Source organism: Scyliorhinus canicula, chromosome 4 (assembly GCF_902713615.1).
Source record: "Scyliorhinus canicula chromosome 4, sScyCan1.1, whole genome shotgun sequence".
Lineage (NCBI taxonomy): Eukaryota > Metazoa > Chordata > Chondrichthyes > Carcharhiniformes > Scyliorhinidae > Scyliorhinus > Scyliorhinus canicula.
In genome coordinates, this window is record NC_052149.1 from 223384287 (window position 1) to 223403098 (window position 18812).

General features: G+C 44.4%; 1 protein-coding gene across 5 annotated transcripts in view; it reads right to left on the minus strand.

Moving 5' to 3' along the window:
- rad50 (RAD50 homolog, double strand break repair protein) overlaps nucleotides 1-18812 on the minus strand; it is a 254033-nt gene that overhangs the window by 21455 nt on the left and 213766 nt on the right. For all 5 annotated transcript variants that reach the window (XM_038796143.1, XM_038796144.1, XM_038796147.1 and 2 more), the window contains 2 exons: nucleotides 18541-18668; nucleotides 12743-12967 (listed from right to left, as the gene is read on the minus strand). In XM_038796143.1, the coding sequence (XP_038652071.1) occupies nucleotides 12743-12967; nucleotides 18541-18668 (353 nt within the window). The remainder of the gene's footprint in view (nucleotides 1-12742; nucleotides 12968-18540; nucleotides 18669-18812) is intronic.

An 18812-nucleotide genomic window follows, 5' to 3' on the forward strand; every position in this document is an offset into this window, starting at 1 on the left:
GATCTGTCGCATCCATTGATTGCATGTGACAAAGCAAGTCCTAGATTCAAGGAGAAGCTTATTTTATTTTGTAATCTTTGGATGTCTTAGACAGTTAATGTGGGGTTTGTTTTTAAATGAAAACCACAAAAGTCACAGCCAAAGGGAGAGGATGAACAGGTGCCTTAAAGAAGAGAAGGCTGAGAGGTAACCTAATCATTTTCTGAAATTAGTCAGAGAGTAAATGTTTTAACTTGTGGGGAAGAGCAGAACTAGTGGCCAATTAAATGAAATAGATACCAAGAAGATGGTCACGCGATGTGATCACAGGAGCGGTTGTGTTTTCATGTGCTCCACCTCTATTCATCTTTTAATCCTTACATTCATCCTGGTGCACATTTCATATTTACTTTTTCTTGGGCTACATGGCTTGAACCAAGTTCCTGATTGATGTTTTTGTGAGGAAGAGCTGAGATAAATTGCTAAAATCCTCATTTGTTCATGGCGGTCAGAGTGGGCTATGGTGGCGCCCAGCTTGTAGTGGCGCAGTTGCTGCTGAGTGGGCTCTGGCCTTGGCTGTGCATCTGGATGATGGCCACCATCAAAAATGTTTTCTTGGCCAAGGATCCTGGCTCTGTTGTACATCTCTTTAGAGCAGTCATTTTCAAACTCAGGGCCATGGGCGGGTGTCGGGAGGGTCGCAGGGCCATTGGTCGCAGCGTTCCCGTTTGTGGGACCAAGAGCCCAAAGGCCATGACCAGCTTTTCAAAATGCCGCTGCAACCAGCTTTTAGAATGCCGGCCACTCCGCGCATGCCCCTCAGAGCACGCTGACATCAGGAGGAGGCAGTTGCCTCCTCCTGACATCAGCGTGCTGACTCGGGGCAGTTTCTTTTAAAAATTGATGGAGTCTTCTCTCTAGAAGCGTCAGCAGAGAGCAGGTCACGTGCCTCGTACAATGGCACTACGTGCTCTGGGTGCAAGAAAGATTCCTCCATTTTGTAGTTGCCAGCAGTGGTGTGAGCTTCAGGGCCTCTGGTGAACAACCCATTCAGAAGCTGAAATCAGGAACAAAGCAGTATAAAGATGATTTCTTGAGGTTTGGGTTTATTAATCGTGCCAATGCAAATCAGGATGCATAGCTCATGTGTGTTATGTGCAGGGAAGTACTGGCAAATGTAAGATTAAAACCTTCAATAGGTTTTGAGTTTGAGGACAAAGTTCTTGACTTTTTTTACAACAGATGGAGTGAGAATTTAAAACATCAGCAGAAGTCCTTAGCAGAAATGTAACACTGAATGACAAAGCAAGTGAGATCGTGCAGAGCAGGCAGGCTCACCTCTCACAAGTAAGCAAAAATGGTAGGTTACAAAGGTCAGCTGGCATGGGTCACAAAGGTTGGTCGGGTGGTAAAAATGGGTCTCGGTCAAAAACGTGGTGCATGAGAAAGTTTTTGCATTCGAAAGGGCACTTTTCCTGGTTAACGGCCACTTTCATGCTGTCAAGATTCTGTTGCATGGTATGTCATCTATTTTGGACAGTTCAGGAAATGGGGGCTGGGTGGGATGTGCCCCTAAGCCCAACCCAGGTGAGAGGAGAGTTCCCGATTGAGTTCGAAAATTGGTTGCCATGCTTTCGTTATTTTGATTTGGAGGCTGGGTGCATCAGATTCGATGGAGCACAATGCATCCGGTCTTCCAAGGCCAGGAATCGGTTGGGCCCACCGCTCACTGGTCCTATATTGTCCAATTCCCTACGTGAGGGGTTGGGGCTGGCTGAGTGGGTCGAGTCATTTGGACTTTCCTTTTGCATATTTTTGTTAATGTTATTTGAATTTAAGAATCCATTTATTTATCCTTCATTGGTTGGGCAATGTTTTTATCCTGGGGAGGATTGGGTTCCTTCTGACTCCTCCTTTATGTTGAGTTGTTATTTTCCTCCACTTGGGTTGCTCCCTTCACTCCTCCCTTGACCTGTCAAAACATGATGAGTAATTTTGGTGCATGCTAAGGTGGGACTGATAATTGAGGTTGAGAAGTTGGGGAGGGAGGTTGCTCTGCGTGAGGTGGTGGTCTCTTTGAACTAGGCTAGGAATTCCTTCCTTGGGGATTTTACTTTTCTGATCTTCGTCTGGGTGAGCATTGTGTTGGTTCTTATCCTGGTCTGGCCTGGTGATGTGAGGGGTGGGGTTTGGGGCCCCGGCTTGGCTGGGGCTGGAGTAATTATCCTCTTCCTATTAGTATATGTGAGGGATGGCGCGTTGCCCTGGATGGAGTTGAATGTTACGGGCTCAGTGGGGGTGCAGGTTTTTGGGGTGTGCAAGGAGATCCTGGGGGTATAGTTTCTCATATGCTCATTGTTACTGGGCAGGCCAGGCCCGATGCTGTGGCTATTATCCTGTTGGACCGAAGGACTTAGGATGTCCCTCTTCGAGGGTGCTTGTGGCTGGCATCCTGGGAGACTGGTTTTGCTTCTCTGATACATGGGGACTTGGGGATGGGCCGTGTTCTGTGCTTTGGTGGATATCCTGTTGGTCCCCTGGGGGATGTTGATTGAGTGGCCTGTTCTCCTCTGCATTGGTGGGTATTGGGTGGGAGCCAGGGAGGCATGGGATCTGGGTAGAGTCCTGGGCCGGGATTCTCCCCTACCCGGTGGGACGAGTGGCGTGAACCACTCTGGCATTGGGCCGCTCCAAAGGTGCGGAATCCTCTGCACCTTCAGGGGCTAGGCCCGCCCCGGAGTGGTTGGCGCCGCGCCGGCCGGTGGGAAAGGGGTTTGGCGCCACGTCAACCGGCGCCGAAGGGCATCCGCCGGCCGGCACGAGTTGGCGCATGCGCGGGAGCGCCAGCTGGCGTCATCTGTGTGCATGCGCAGAGGGATTCGCTTCCGCACCGGGAATGGCGGAGGACTACAGCCTCTGGTGCGGAACAATGGAAGGCCCCACGGCACAGGCCCGCCCGCGGATCGGTGGGCCCCGCCTGCGCCGCCAGGTCCTGCCGGTAAGGGACCTACTCTAATTTACGACGGCGGGACTGGCAAAGATCGAGCGGGACTTCGGCCCATCGCGGGCCGGAGAATTCGGTCAGCCCCGTGGCCCATTGAGTTGCGCCAGACCCCGCCATTCTCCGAGGCGGGCGGCACGACTCACGCCGGGGCAATTTGTTGGGGGGGGGGGGGGGGGAGAGAATTAGGAGGACAGCGGGGTCGGGATTCACGCCGACCCCCGGCGATGTTTTACCCGCAGGAAAGTGGTTTCTTGCTGCTGACCCCAAACCCAGGTGTGATTCTTCTTTAGCAGAAGGTGCAACTGGGCCAGCGTAGTTGCCAGATTGGGGAGGAGCTTCCCGTAATAATTTACGAGGCCGAGAAAAGAACAAAGGTGCAAAGTATCAGTCGGGGTGGGGGCCTGTTGAATTACGCGCACCTTCTCTGTGACGGGGTGCAAACCTTCGTGGTCCACCCGATAACCTAGGTAGACCATTTTCTTCGCCTGAAAGACGCACTTTGCACGACGTAAACGGACTCCAGCCTCTGAGAAGTGTCTAAGGAGAGTCTCCAAATTTTTCAAATGTCCCTGCTCCGACGTGCCTGTAATCAAAACGTCGTCTAAGTAGATAGTGACACGCGGTAAACCTCTCAAGGTGCCCTCCATGACGCTTTGAAAGATAGTGCAGGCAGAGGATACCCCAAAGGGCAACCACGTATGTTCATTTGGGCCTCTGTGTGTATTAATAGTTACATATGGCCGGGAGGCAGGATCCAGCTCCAACTGTAAGTAGGCGTGACTCATATCTAATTTCGTGAATAAGAGTCCGCCCGCAAGCTTTGCGTAGAGATCTTCCATGCGGGGCATTGGATATCGGGTCAAGCCGGGAAGCTGTATTCACTGTAAGTTTATAGTCGCCGCACAAGCGAACTGTGGCATGTGGCTTCATTACAGGTACAATTGGCGCTGCCTAGTCAGTGAAACGGACGGGCCTGATAATGCGCAAGGACTCCAAACGAGTGAGCTCCCCTTCTACCTTCTTGAGCAAGGCGTAAGGCGCTGGGCACGCCTGGGAATAGCGTGGCGTGGCTCCTGGTTCGACCTGGATACGGGCCACGGCCCTTTTTATCTTCCCCAAACCAGGCTGGAATACATCTGGGTACTGTCCTAGTACCTCCGTCAACCCTCCAGAACCTGTTTGAAGGATGTGTTGCCACTGCAGCCGCAAATGGCGCAACCAATCCCGTCCTCATCACCAGTTTTGTGAGGGTCACAAATCCAGTACGAGTTTGTAGAACAGAAAGAAAACTTTATTTACAATAACATATATACACACACAACAGCAGCAGTAACTGCCTTGCTGCTCACTCCTCTCTAGCTGGTTACATACTGGCCAGCTTTATTTATTCAGAGACCTGCTAATGATTTCTCCGCCCGCCTCATTGGGGAAGCTCATACTCCCCAAGGATATGGGATTGCTATTAGTGCCCAGCCAGTGGTAAGCAGGTAGGTTACAATAAGAATTATGTAGTTTGGGGTCTTATTTAAGAAAGAATAAGAATGTGTTAGAAGCAGTTAAAAGAAGGTTCACTCGACTGATATCTGGGATGAGGGGGTTTACCGTATGAGGAAAGGTTGGACAGGCTGGGCCTGTATCCATTGGAGTTCAGAAGAAATGAGAGGGGGTCTTATTAAAATATACAAGATCCTGAGGGGCTTCACAGGTGGATATTGAAAGGCTGTTGCCCCTTGTTGGAGAGACTAGAACTATGGGATGTTGTTTAAAAATAAGGTCTCCCAGTTAAGACTGAGATGAGGAGAAATTCTTTCTCTCAGAGGGCTGAGTGTCTTTGGAATTCTTTTCCCTGAAGAGCGGTGGAGGCAGTGTCATTGAATATTTCTAAGGCAGAGGTAGATTGACTCCGTTAGTCAAGGATCTAAGATTACCAGGGTAGGTGGCCGAGTGTGGAGTTGAGACCACAATCAGATCAGTCATGATCTTGTTGAAAAGCAGAACAGGCTTGAGGGGTGAATGGCCTACTCCTACTCCTAATTCTTAAGTTCGCTGCCTTGTTCTTCTAGGTGGTAGGGGTGGCTGGTGTGGGAAGTGATGTTGAAGGAGCCTTAGGCCAGTTGCTCAGCCTCTTATGGAAGGTGCACACACTGCTACTGTGCATAGAGTGAATGTTTAAGGAGGTGAATGAGATGCCAATCAAGTGGGTTGCTTTGTCCTGGATGGCATTGAGCTTCTTGAGTGTTGTTGCAGCTACCCTCATCTAGGCAAGTGGGGTGTATTCCATTATACTCCTGACTTGTGCCTTGCAGATGATGAACACATTTAGGGGGTCAGGAGTAAGTTGCTGCAGAATTCCTAGCCTGTCATCTGTTCGTATAGCCATGGTATTTCTATGGCTGGTCCAATTACGTTTCTGGTCAATGGTAACCCCCAGGATGGTGATAGGTGATTCAGTGATGATAATGACATTCGATTCAAGGGGAAATAGTTAGGTTCTCGCTTGTTGGAGATGGTTATTGTCTGGCACTTGCATGTTGAAAATGTTACTTACCATTCATCAGCCCATGCCTGAATATTGTCCAAGTAATGTCTATGTAAATGTACAAATGAATTGTGCTTCAGTAGTTGTCAAGTACTTTGCAATGCTCAGAGGTTGTGGAAGGTGCCACATAAACACAAGATCTTTTATCACCTCCAGATTGTTATCTGTTTTTTGGATCAATCCTCAATTCAAGCAATAATAATAATGACATTAGCTCTTTGCTAAAACCCTTCCTATCGCGCAAGTGATTTATAACAAACACAGATAACGTTTTAATGAACTGATGCTGAATATTATGATGTAGACACATATAGAACCAAAGCAATATTTAATTCCTATGAATCTGCAGAACTAAATATATTTTTCCTGATATTGATTTGAAGAACCCCATCTCGCATTCCGAAGAACGTTTTGCAGATTTACCAGTGGTACCAAAAAAACAATTCTGAATACCAGGCGAAGAACACAGATTTCAAGCCACATGGCGCACTTGCTTTGCTGAGATATTCTGCTGTTAACTTTTAAAAAAAAGGATGAAATAAAAAGGAGGGAAAAAATAGTGGAAAAATTTGAAATTTGTTGTCATTATAGAAGAGTTAGAATCATCATAGAATTTACAGTGCAGAAAGAGGCCATCCGGCCCATCGAGTCCGCACCGGCTCCTGGATAGAGCACCCCACTTCCACCCCAACCCTGTAACCTCACCTAAACATTTTGGACACTAACGGCAATTTATCATGGCTAATTCACCTAATCTGCACATCTTTGTACTGTGGGAGGAAACCGGAGCACCCAGAAGAAACCCACGCAGACACGGGAGAATATGCAGATTCCGCAAAGACAGTGGCCCAAGCCTGGAATCGAACCTGGGACCCTGGAGCTGTGAAGAAACTGTGCTATCATGCTATGGCCGTGAGATCAAATAAAGCAACAATTCAGCACTACACATAAAACATACAAAATAGGAACAGAAGTAAACCATTCGGCCCCTCGAGTCTCCTCTGCCGTTCAATAGATCATGGCTGATCTGTTTGTGTTGAGTTCCACGTTCCTAATCTACCCCAGATAACATTGGATTTCCTTGTCCTACAAGAATCTAGAGATTGCAAGAGAAGATGCAACACTTGTCCCTTTACCACCTCACCTTCCAAGGTATAAAACACTCCTTTCAGGTTAAGCAGCATTTCACTTGCACCTCCTACAGTTTAGTCTACTGCCACAATGCAGTCTCCTCTAAATTGGGGAGACTAAACGGAAACTGGGTGACCACTTCGTGGAATGTCTTCACTCAGCCTGCATGGGTAACATTCCAGACTTTGTGTTGCATGATATTTTAACTCAACAGCTTGCACCTATGTCCACATGTCTGTCCTTGACCTGCTGCAATGCTCCAGTGAAGCCCACGCAAGCTAGAGGAGCAGCATCTAATCATCCGATTAGACACATTACAGCTCCTAGAACTCAACATTGAGTTCAACAACTTTAGATTGCGACCTTTTCATCCATCTTAAATCTTTTTTTAAACATTGCATACAATTATTGTTTCAATGCAAAAACCCTCTGTTCCCTTCTCCCCCCCACCACCATGTCTCTTTTTCTTAAGTTTGCTACATATTGTTGCAATTTCTCCCAGCTACAGCTTAATATCCAACACATTTTCCCTCTCTTTAGTTCTGATGAAGAGACAAACGGACTCGAAACATTATCTATTTTATCTCCGTACAATGCTGCCAGACCTGCTGAGCATTTTTTGTTTTTGTTTCATCATTATATAATTTTAAATGCCACAAGAAATAAATCTGTGCAGACTCAAGATACCAAGATTTTCTTTGCGTGCAAGATGAACATTGAACACAAAGTTCAGAAGATACAAGAGTGAAATGAAAAATCTGTTCACACCCAAGAATCAAATGACTCCACTCTCAGCGACTCCATCAGCAACATCAATTTGTTAAATTATCTCTGGAGTCTCAATTCAGCAAATAATTTTCATCAGATGATGAAAGGTACCAGCCTCCCCGGACAGGCGCCGCAATGTCGCGACTAGGGGCTTTTCACAGTAACTTAATTGAAGCCTACTCGTGACAATAAGTGATTTTCATTTTCAAAGGTCAGTGATATCCGAAACTTCTCACTTCACAGATGCTGCCTGACCTGCTGCATGTCTCTCTCCAGCATTTTATGTTATTATTTCAGATTTCCAGATCTGCGGTACTTGGCTTTTCGAAGGATTCAAAAGCAGCATTTTAATAGATCACATGAACTATTCCCCACCATATACAGCCAGAAAGAATTGCTTAAATAGCTATTTCCATGACCTTGAGCATCCAAAGACACGTTACAGCCGGTTAATTTCTCTTGAAGAGTAGTTATTGTTGTAATGTACGAACACAGCAATCTATTCGCATACAGCAAAACGCTGATTAATGAACTTTTAGGGTGCAGTGGAATAATATTTATTTACAAATACATCTCTGAAAGGGTGCAGAGGACATTAAATGCGGGGTGAAGGGGCAGAAGTGGAAACATCCAGAAGGCAAAGTCCGTGTGGAAACTAGATATACATCTAGTAGTCAGTTTCAGAAGCTAAGGAAGTAATTAAAGAACAAGACCTCAAACGTAATAATCATTGGATTACACCAAGTGTCTTGAGCTAATGTGTATAGGAATAGTAGTATAAAACATGTGGCTACAGAAATTGTGCAGCAGGGTGGGCTTCAGCTGCCTGGGGCACTGGAACTGGTTCTGGAGCAGGAGGGACCTGTTCAAGATGGGAAAGTTGCATCCCAGCATAACTAGTGAAGTTAACAATGTCAGGGAGGCGGGCACTAGGAATGAAAAAGGTGCAGAAAGTTCAGGGGGGGGGACAAACAGCACTAGAAGTAGTTCAAAAACAGGAAGGAACACACAGTGGAAAAATGCAAAGCAGTCTAAGATGAGTTCCAAGTGCATGTGTGTAAATACACACAGCATGGTAAACAAAGTTGGTGAGCTGCAGGCATAAGTTCCCACAGGCAACTATAAAACAGTGACAATAACAGACTGGGTTCAAAGAAAGGGAAGGGCTGGGAACTTAATATTCCTGGCTACAAGACAATCAGGAAAGATAGGGAAGATTTAAAAAGTAATTTGGTAGTACAGAACCGCAGTATGGCTGAAGAGACATGCCGTTGAAGCTTGTCATCTTACACTCTTCACAAAATACTTAAGAGAAGAGAATGCGGATTGGTTGGCAAGTGGACTCTGATGGGTAGAGATGCTGCCAAGGAGAATACACCAGGGAACAGTTAACTGCAAAGCTTGTATTTAAACTGATTGGTCAAGGCAATGCCATGGAAAATGAACCTGAAAATGGTGCCCAGCCCCAAGCTTATGGCTAAAGATATTTTTTATAGGGGAACAAGGGAGTGGGGCTAATTGGACATCTCTATCGAAGAGCCAACACAACACAAATGGCCTCCTTCTGTGCTGTATCATTTTATGATACAGCATCTGATTACCTACACAGGTTAGAATTGTAGAATTTAAAGGGCAGCATGTGACACAGTGATTAGCACTGGGACTGGTGCGCTGAGGACCTGGGTTCGAATCCCAGCCCTGAGTCACTGTCCGTGTGGAGTTTGCACATTCTCCCCATGTCTACGTGGGTTTCATCCCCACAACTCAAAGAGATGTCGGCTAGGTGGATTGGCCATGCTAAATTGGCCCTTAATTGGAAAAGAAAAATGATTGGCTACACTAAATTTATTTTAAAAAATAATTATAGAATTTACAGAGCAGGAGGCCATTCACCCGTCAAGTCTGCACCGGCCCTTAGAAAAAGCACCCTAGTTAAGCCCATCCCCATCCTATCCCCATAACCCAGTAACCCAACTTCAGGGGCAATTTAGCAGGGCCAATCTACCTAACCGTTGGAGTATTGTGGGAGGAAACCGGAGCACCCGGAAGAAACCCACGCAGACATGAGGAGAAAGTGAAAACACCACACCGACATCACCCGAAGTTGGAATTGAACCTGGGTCTCTGGAGTTTTGAGACAGCAGTGCTAACCACTGTGCCACCGTGCCGCCCTATGATTAGCAGCAAATTACATATCTAGTCATCTACTTTCCTGTTATGAAATATGCTGAATGTTACAAACAATTATCATTATGACAAAGACCCGGCAACAAATGAATTTAATAAAAATCTTTCATTTCTAAATGTTTTCGGCAAAATCTTTTTCATTTCTTCCTCTTAGTTCTTGAAATCACCACAAATATTTTTCCTTCCACAACTCCAGCTCATAATCGTAAACCAAAACGCAATGACACAAGTGGCATCAATGACGAAGCATTTCCACTCCGTAGACAAATCCGTCACCAGCTCCAATACCAGTAAGTGAAAGCTCAATGCTCATTGGCTGTGTGAACCCCAATTGCGCTTTCAATCAAGATGAGAATGGCCAGGTTTTCTGCCTCAAAGTTATGCTCATAGTTCATACTGCTGGCCCACAACATTGCTGACTTCGGATATAACTTAGTAAAAAAAGTCTTGTCAATGTTGCAAGATAATCATGCTCGAACATTTGAATGAAACTTATATCAAATAAAAATTAGGAATGACAACAATTTCCATGGCCTATCTAAATTCAATTGGATTTTAAAATTATTGGTTAAACATGACTTAGAATCATAGAAACCCTACATTGCAGAAGGAGGCTCCTCGAGTCTACACAAACCCGAGCAGCCTACTCGGGTGCATCCCCCCTATCCACCTCGCCCTATCCCTGTAACCTAACCTGCACATCCTTAGACACTAAGGGGCATTTTAGTGTGGCCAGTCCACCTACCCTGCACACCTTTAGACTTTGGGAGGAAACCGGAGCACCCGGAGGAAACCCACGCAGACAAGGGGAGAAAGTGCAAATTCGCCAGTGATCCAAGGCTGGAATTGAACGCAGGTCCTGGTGCTGTGATGCAGCAGTGCTAACCACAATGCCACCCTGACTTGACCACATTAACCTGATAATTTATCTTAATTTTTTCACTGTCCTCTTAATGACAAGACCACATTGGTCTGGATGATCAATTTATTTCAATAGCATTAATCAAGGAGAGCCTGTCAACCGGGCAATATTTAAGAAAGATTGCTTACAAAGCAAAGCTGTTATTAGTTTAAAATTTGATTCAAACATTTTCATGCTTGATTTCAAATTTCTCCTCATCTTTGTAACCTCCTCCAGTCCTACAAGATCTCTGTACTGTTCCAATTGTGACCTCAGAGCACACCCCGATTTTCATCATTCCGTCACTGACACCTGACAACCGTGTCTTTGGTTGCCTAGCCCCTAAGATCTGGAATTCCCTCCCTAAATGTCCTGGTCTCCCTCTATTTAAGACAGTTCCTTAAACCCCATGTCACTTGTCCGAATGTTAGTTGTATCTCTTGTGGCAGCAACTAAAGTGCATTACAAACATTGATGTAAAAAGCACCAGTATGATTTACTATTTACCCCGAATTAGTATGTACCACTAAAGTTTCAGTTCCCGGCTATTGTACAGAAATAGTCCTGCCTGATGACAGTTGGGACATTTTACTACATGGAAAGGCACTATATAATTTCAAGTTGCTGCTATTTTTGAAATAGGTATTGAAGCATAGTGCCATCAAATTATTTCTCAAGTTTATTTAAGGTTTCTTTCATATGTTATCCCAACTATTGGAGGGGAGATGGTGGTTTAAGTGGTAACTTTATTTAATTCATTCATGGAATGTGGGTGACACAGGCCAGCAGATACTGCCCTTCCCTATTTGCCCTTGAAAAGGTAGTGGTGAGGTGCCTTCTTGAACCGCTGCAGTCCATGTGGTGTAGGTGCATCCATAATGCTTTGAGGGAGTTGTTGTTGGCGATGGTTATTGTTTGGCACTTGTGTGGTGCGAATGTTACTTGATATTTGTCGACCCAAGCCTGGATATTGTCCAAGTCATGCTGCATTTGGACATGGACTGTGTCAGTATTGGAGGAGTTGTGAATGGTGCTGAACATTGTGCAATCAATGAACATCCCCACTTTTGACATTGTGATGAAAGGAAGATAATTGATGAAGCAGCTGAAGGTATTTGAGCCGAGGACACTACCCACAGGAACTCCTGCAGTGATGTCCAGGGGCTGAGATGATTGACCTCCAACAACCACAACCATCTTCTTTTGCGCCAGGTCTCCATACTTGGCCAAATACTCCCTTGATGTCAAGGGTAGTCAGTCTCACCTCTGGAATTCACCTCCTTTGCCCATGTTTGAACTAAGGCTGTAATGAGGTCAGGAGCAGTGACCCTTGTGGAACTGAAACAGGGCATCAGTGAGCAGGTTATTGCTAAGCAGGTGCTGCTTGATAGCACTGTTGATAAACCCCTGCCATAATTTTATATAGTCATAGAATCCCTACAGTGCAGAAGGAGGCCATTCAGCCTATCGAATCTGCACCGATCCTCTGAAAGAACACCCCAAACTATCCCCGTAACCACACCTAACCTTTTGAACACTAAGTGGCAATTTAGTATTCAAGACTATTCATGACTGTGTGTGGCAGGACTGCAGAGCGTTGGTCGTCGAATCACTTGGCTCTGCCTATTACTTGCTGCTTTTGCTATTTGACACGCAAGTACTCCTGTGTTGTAACTTCACCAGGATAATACCTCATTTTTAGGTATACCTGGTGTTGCTCCTGGCATAACACTGGACTAGTAATACAGAGGCCCAGGCTAATACTCCCGAGGACATAGGTTCAAGTTCCACCATGACAGCTGGTGGAATTTAAATTCAATTTACAAAACTGGAATATAAAGCTAGTCTCAGTAATGGTGATCACGATACTATCATCAATTGTCGTAAAACCCATCTGGCTCACTAATGTCCTTTTGAGAAGGAAATCTTCCATCCTTGCCCGGTCTGTCCTACATGTGACTCCAGATCCACAACAATGTCTCTTAACTGCCCTCTGACATGGTCTGGCAAGTCACAGAGTACAAGGCTATTAGGGTTGGGCAACAAATGCTGCCTTGCCTGCGAAACCCATATCCCATAAAAGAATAACGAAAAAAAAGGAAAGGATCTTCAGATATGAGAGCATTGCGTAAACAATGGGTTACGGTTACAATACAGGGTGAAAAGGTTGCACTTTTTTCACATGACAGAACAAGAGTATTTATCACATCCTGGAATATAGCTTTCTACTTACTGGTCTAGTGCCTTGTAATAAATATCAAGATCCTTGTTAGCCAGTTCAGTGGTTCGCATGATGATCATCATTTCTCTGAACTTCATCTCAGCGTCTTTATACTGAGGCTCCCTCAGCTCCTTTTTGAAGTGAAGTATTTCCTCCTCAAACCCCTTCTGCCGCCCTTGTGCCAGATTGCGATTTTTCTTGAAATCATCTAGCCGCTCTTCCAGCTGTTTCCGCTCACTGCCGGTCAAAAAAAAATTTGTTGTGCGCATGGAAGACAAATAGCATCTCATAGATCAGGGTGGGCAGCAATGCAACAAGTATTGAATGGCTTCGTACATTAAATTTCTGAAATAAATACATCTCAATTCTAACCAAAAGAAATGGAAAATGTAGCCTTTCATTGGTTAATAAGCCTGCAGAGGTGTAGGGGAGGGCATCCTTTCTCTCCTATTCTAAATTCAGCTTTGTGAGGGTTTGCTCTTGTGCATTATACATATTATAGCAGAAAATAGAATTAGTTGGCGTCAGCCTTTGCTTAGTGGTAGTACTGAATCAAACATAGTGGATCAAAACACCAGACGAAGATTTCAACATGCAATCTGGGCCAACACCAGTGCAGTGCTGAAGGAACAGTATGTTATTGGAGATGACCAGATTTCAATGAAACATTAACCTCAGGTCCTGTGCAAGGCCTCAGGCACCAGTACAAGATCCAATAGCATTGTTTTCAGGACATAAGGATAATTGTCATTATCTCCTGGTCAATATTTGTTCCACAAAAAAAGCTCGCCATTGAACAGATTAACTGGTTCCTCATTACATTTGTGTGAGCTTGCAGTGCACAACTTAGCTGCCATGTTTGCCTGCCCGACAGCAATAAGTACACTTCAAAACACCAGTGGCTGCACCCTGCTTTATGATATCCCAAGGCTATGAAAGTTGCAACCTAAATGCATGCTCCTTCTCTGTTTAATGACTTTCGAGTGTCAATGGAAAATTTCACATGGAATTTTAATCTTTTTGGAAGCTTTACCAGTGGTTAACTCTTCCACAACTCTGTAATCCTCTGAATTCATTACTTTCAAATATATATACAGCTCTCTTTTGAAATCTCCTATGCAATTTGCCTCCTCTACTCTCCCAGGCAGCACATTCCAAATCCCAACAACTCTCTGAGTAAAGAAGTTTCTCATCTCACTCCTTACTCTCTTGCTGACAATCTTGAAATTGTGATCACTAGTCACTGACTTAACTAGTGGAAACAGAATATCCTTCTTTACCCTGTCAAAATTTTGAACACCTCAATAAAGTCACCTCTTAATCTTCTCTACTCTAAGGAGAAGTCCAATTTCTCTAATCTTTCCTTGTATCTAAAATTCCTCACTAGATATACTCTATATATGTGGGAGGGATTCATCTAAAGGATATTTTCTTTTCTCATTACATATCTTTGGTCTCACAAAACTACTATATTCAATTGTTGAACATGCAGCACCATGTCACTGACAATCTACCCATATTCAGACAAATTACTTCAATCTGACCTTTCTTCTTCAATTTTTCAATCATCAAAGAACATTCTGATTCAGTGCAAAACACATAGAACATTACAGCGCAGTACAGGCCCTTCGGCCCTCGATGTTGTGCCGACCTGTGAAACCACTCTAAAGCCCATCTACATCATTCCCTTATCATCCATATGTTTATTTAAATGCCCTTAATGTTGGCGAAAAATTAATTGGCCACAGGAATCGAGTCTACCGACCTTTCAAGAGCAGGAAAAGTTTGTGAAGGACTAAGATCCACAGTGTAAAAATATCAACGCAGTAGAGAGAATAGAAAGCAGGACAAACCAAGGGCCCTGGCAAAACAACATCAGACTTGCATTTTAAAAAGACAAGTCATGCTAGGAAGCTGAGACTGAGGGAGGAAAGATATGTTTAGGAAAGATTGTTAGACGGAAATGTGATGGATTAAGTAATGATCTCATGGCAACTAAATATCAACACTGAAATACTTCTGCAAGAAAAATTTAAATTAAGCTGTCTGCTCTGCAGTGCAAGCTTGCATTAATGCACCTTCTTAACTGGCACAACATTGTTAATAACAATGGCATTCTTACATTACAATGAACTTGAATAGAATCTAAACTGACAGTGAGGCATAGATTGTGCAACGATGGAGAGCCTCTCAATTGTTGTGAAAATGGAACAGGAGGCCAAAATCCAGAAATCTCGCTCTGCACATCACACCTACCATTTTTACAGAGGTAAGAATGGAATCAGGTTAGGATTTGCGCAAGTACATTTGTGGAGGCAACTGTCCATATAAAACAGCCTCTAGTCATGTCTGATTTCTGTTATCCAGGAGTGGGGAACATGATGTGGGCAGATTAGACCTGGTACAAACAGGTCTAAACTTTGGAGGTGGCGCACCCCTTTGGATATGGCCCCGAGACTCCTTTGCAGGAGGTCAGGAGCACTTTGCGGGAAGTAAGGTGCCTTTTGAATTTGTAGAGACAACAGAAATTCACCCCAAGGAGTCGGAAACCCGCTAAGGGGAGAACAAGGAAACATGGCTGGCAAGGGAAGACAAGGACACCATCAAATCAAAAGAAAAAGCATATAATTTGGTGAGGATTAATGGGAAGCCAGAGAATTGGGAAGTCTTTAAAAGCAGAGGACAATGAAAAGCATTAAGGGGGGAGAAGATGAAATAAGAGTGTAAGGTAGCTAGTAATATAGTAATATAAAATAAGATTGCAAGAGGTTTTTTTTTATATATAACAGGTAAGAGTGAGGCAAGAATGGACATTGGCCCACTGGAAAATAAGGCTGGAGTAGTGGTAATAGGAAACAAAGAAATGGCAGAGGAACTGAATAGGTACTTTGCATCAGTCTTCACAGTGGAAGACACCAGTGACACACCAGAACTTCAAGAGGCAAGGGGCAGAGATGAGCGTAGTGGCCATCACAAAGAAAGGTCTGGAGAAATTGAGAAGTCTGAAGGTGGATAAATCACCTGGACCAGATGGACTACAGCTCAGGGTACTGAAGGAGGTAGCTAAAGAGGCATTAGTGGTGATCTTACAGGAATCCCTGGAGACAAGGTGGGTTCCAGAGGATTGAAATGGTTCATATAACACCCCTGTTTAAGGGAGGGAGGCAGAATGTTAGGCCCGTTTGCCTGACTTTGGTTGATGGTAAGAATTTAGAGTCTATTATTAAGGACGAGATTGCGGAATACTTAGACATGCATGGCAAAATAGGACTGAGTCAGCATGGATTCATCAAGGGGAGGTCATGCTTGACAAATCTGTTGGAATTCTTTGCGGAGCTAACAAGGAAGTTAGACAAAGGCGAACCAGTGGACGTGATCTATTTGGATTTCGAGAAGGCTCCGAAAAGGAGGCTGCTAAATAAGATAAGAGCCCATGGTGTTAGACGCAAGGTACTGGCATGGTTAGGGGATTAGCTAACTGCAGAAGTCAGAGAGTGGGGAGAAAGGGGTCCTTTTCAGGATGACAGCCGGGGACTAGTGGTGTTCCACAGGGGTCAGTTTTGGGCCTCAGTTATTCAGGATATACATTAATGATCTGGAAGAAGGAACTGAAGGCATTGTTGCTAAGTTTCCAGATGATACAAAGATATGTAGCGGGACAGGTTGTGTGGAGAAAGCAGAGGATCTGGACAGACTAGGAGAGTGGGCAAAGAAGTGGAAGATGGAATACAATGTGGAAAAGTGTGAGATTATGCACTATGGTAGGAAGAATAAAGGCACAGACAATTTTCTAATAGGAACGGTTATGGAAATCAGAAGCACAAAGGGACTTAGGAGTCCTAGTTCAGGATTCGCTTAAGGTTAACATGCAGGTTCAGTTGGCAGTTGGGAAGGCAAATGCAATGTTAGCATTCATATTGAGAGGGCTAGAATACAAGAGCAGGGATGTACTGTTGAGGCTGTATAAGGCTCTGGGGTCAGGCCTCATTTGGAATATTGTGAGCAGTTCTGGGCCCTGTATCTAAGGAAGGATGTGTTGGCCTTGGGGAGGGTCCAGAAGGAGGTTCACAAGAATAAAGAACTTTAAAAATAATCTTTATTGTCACAAGTAGGCATATATTAACACTGCAATGAAGTTACTGTGAAAAGCCCCCAGTCGCCACATTCCAGCGTCTGTTCGGGTACACAGAAGGAGAATTTTGAATGTCCAATTCACCAGTAGCACGTCTTTTGGGACTTGTGGGAGGAAACTGGAGCACCCGGAGGAAACCCACGCAGACACGGGGAGAATGTGCAGAAACATATCAGCCATGATTAAATGGCAGAGCAGACTCAATGGGCCAAATGGCCTAAATCTGTTCCTATGTCTTATGGTCACAATTGGACATTAGCATGCGTAAAAAGTGCATTAACACAAGAGAGATGTCAAAAGCAACAGTCAGAATTAGTCATCATAAGCAACTGTCTATTTAAAACTCCTGCCCTTGAAACCTTCGGAAAGTCACTTGTGAATGTTAAAATAATTGCTTGCTCGTCCACTCTGTTGACATAAATCTGAAGGCTATTGTTACTAGATTACTGTTGCATTATTGATTTCACAAACTTCCATGTTACAATGGAATGCCTACGATTTCACAGTTTGATTGTAGCTGTAAGTATTAAGCACTTTTATGCAGTTAAAGGAATGCAAATAGTCATTTGGTGGTGCAGAACTTGAGGACGAAGTACTGGTACACAAGGTAGCCTTCTGCCAAACCTTCCACGATACTGCTTCTGGAGTTAACCAACCCAGTTCCCCTTTTCACCCATCCCTCCCTCCCTCTTCACCAAACCCAAAATCTGATAGTTGGAGCCATTTTATGGACAATAAGTTTTCAGAACCTGAAATTCGCCTGTCTCTGCACATCCAAAAATTCAGGACTTAAATCTGGAGCAATTCCACATTAATTTTGAGCATTCCAGTGAATAAACTGCACTGTTTTTGATGACACAATTCTGACCTTTACCAGAAGAATATACAAAACTACACTGTATTCTATTTGTTCTTTTTCACTATCTAAATGTAGTACGCACGGGCCGACATGATGACGCAGTGGTTAGCACTGCTGCCTCATGGCGCCGAGGTCCCGGGTTTGATCCCGACCATCAAATGTGGTCCATGTGGAGTTTGCACATGCTCCCCGCTTCTGCGTGCGTCTCAACCCCACAACCCAACCATGTGCAGGGTAGGTGGATTGGCCACGCTAAATTGCCCCTTAATTGGCAAAAAAAATTCAACTGTAATATGCATAAAGCAATTCCATTCCACTCAGTCACAAAAAATGTCTCACCATCACCCACTCCCCTGCCAATACAACCAACAGCGTCTCCCATTTTGGGGTTACAATTGCCTCAGGGTGCAGGGGAAACTTTCAGACTTCCTGATTGATAACCTGCCGTGTGATATTGAACAGACCAGAGTTTCCACTGAAGGGAAATGCCACGATACATAGACGAAGAACTCTACACCTGACTTTACAATGTGGTTTCAAAACAGGGGCATGGCTTCACTGATGGTACATTTGAGTAGATAATGCACCGTCAGGATGCACCGTCAGGTGGAACTTTCACAAAGAAAGTCATCTCGTCAATGCCAGATAACTTAAAATGTGTAATTTCCACTTTCCAAGCTCTCCAACAAACACAAGTTCACTTCAGCACGGGGGCAGCCTGCTAAAAGCTAGGTCTGGCCATAGTGGAGTTTTGAACATCACTGACAATACGAATAAGCAGCAACAAATTTCTATTGTGTATTTTAGGTTTTCCCCTACTTCCTGAGATGCATTACTTTCATCTCTCCCATCTCTTTCAGTCGTTCCTTCCTCTTATTCTCTACAACTTTTAATTCTTCCATCCTCTTCCGCAATGTCAAGTTATCCTGTAACCATCGTTCCTCAAGCTGTAGGTGGGTGGGGGGGGGAGAGAGAGAGAGAAAAGAAAAAAGCACAATACAATCATGTATATTTGAATAGCATTCATCTGTCAGGCAGACATAAAAAGAAACATAAACTACAAAGCATATGTTAAGAAATTGAAATCAAAT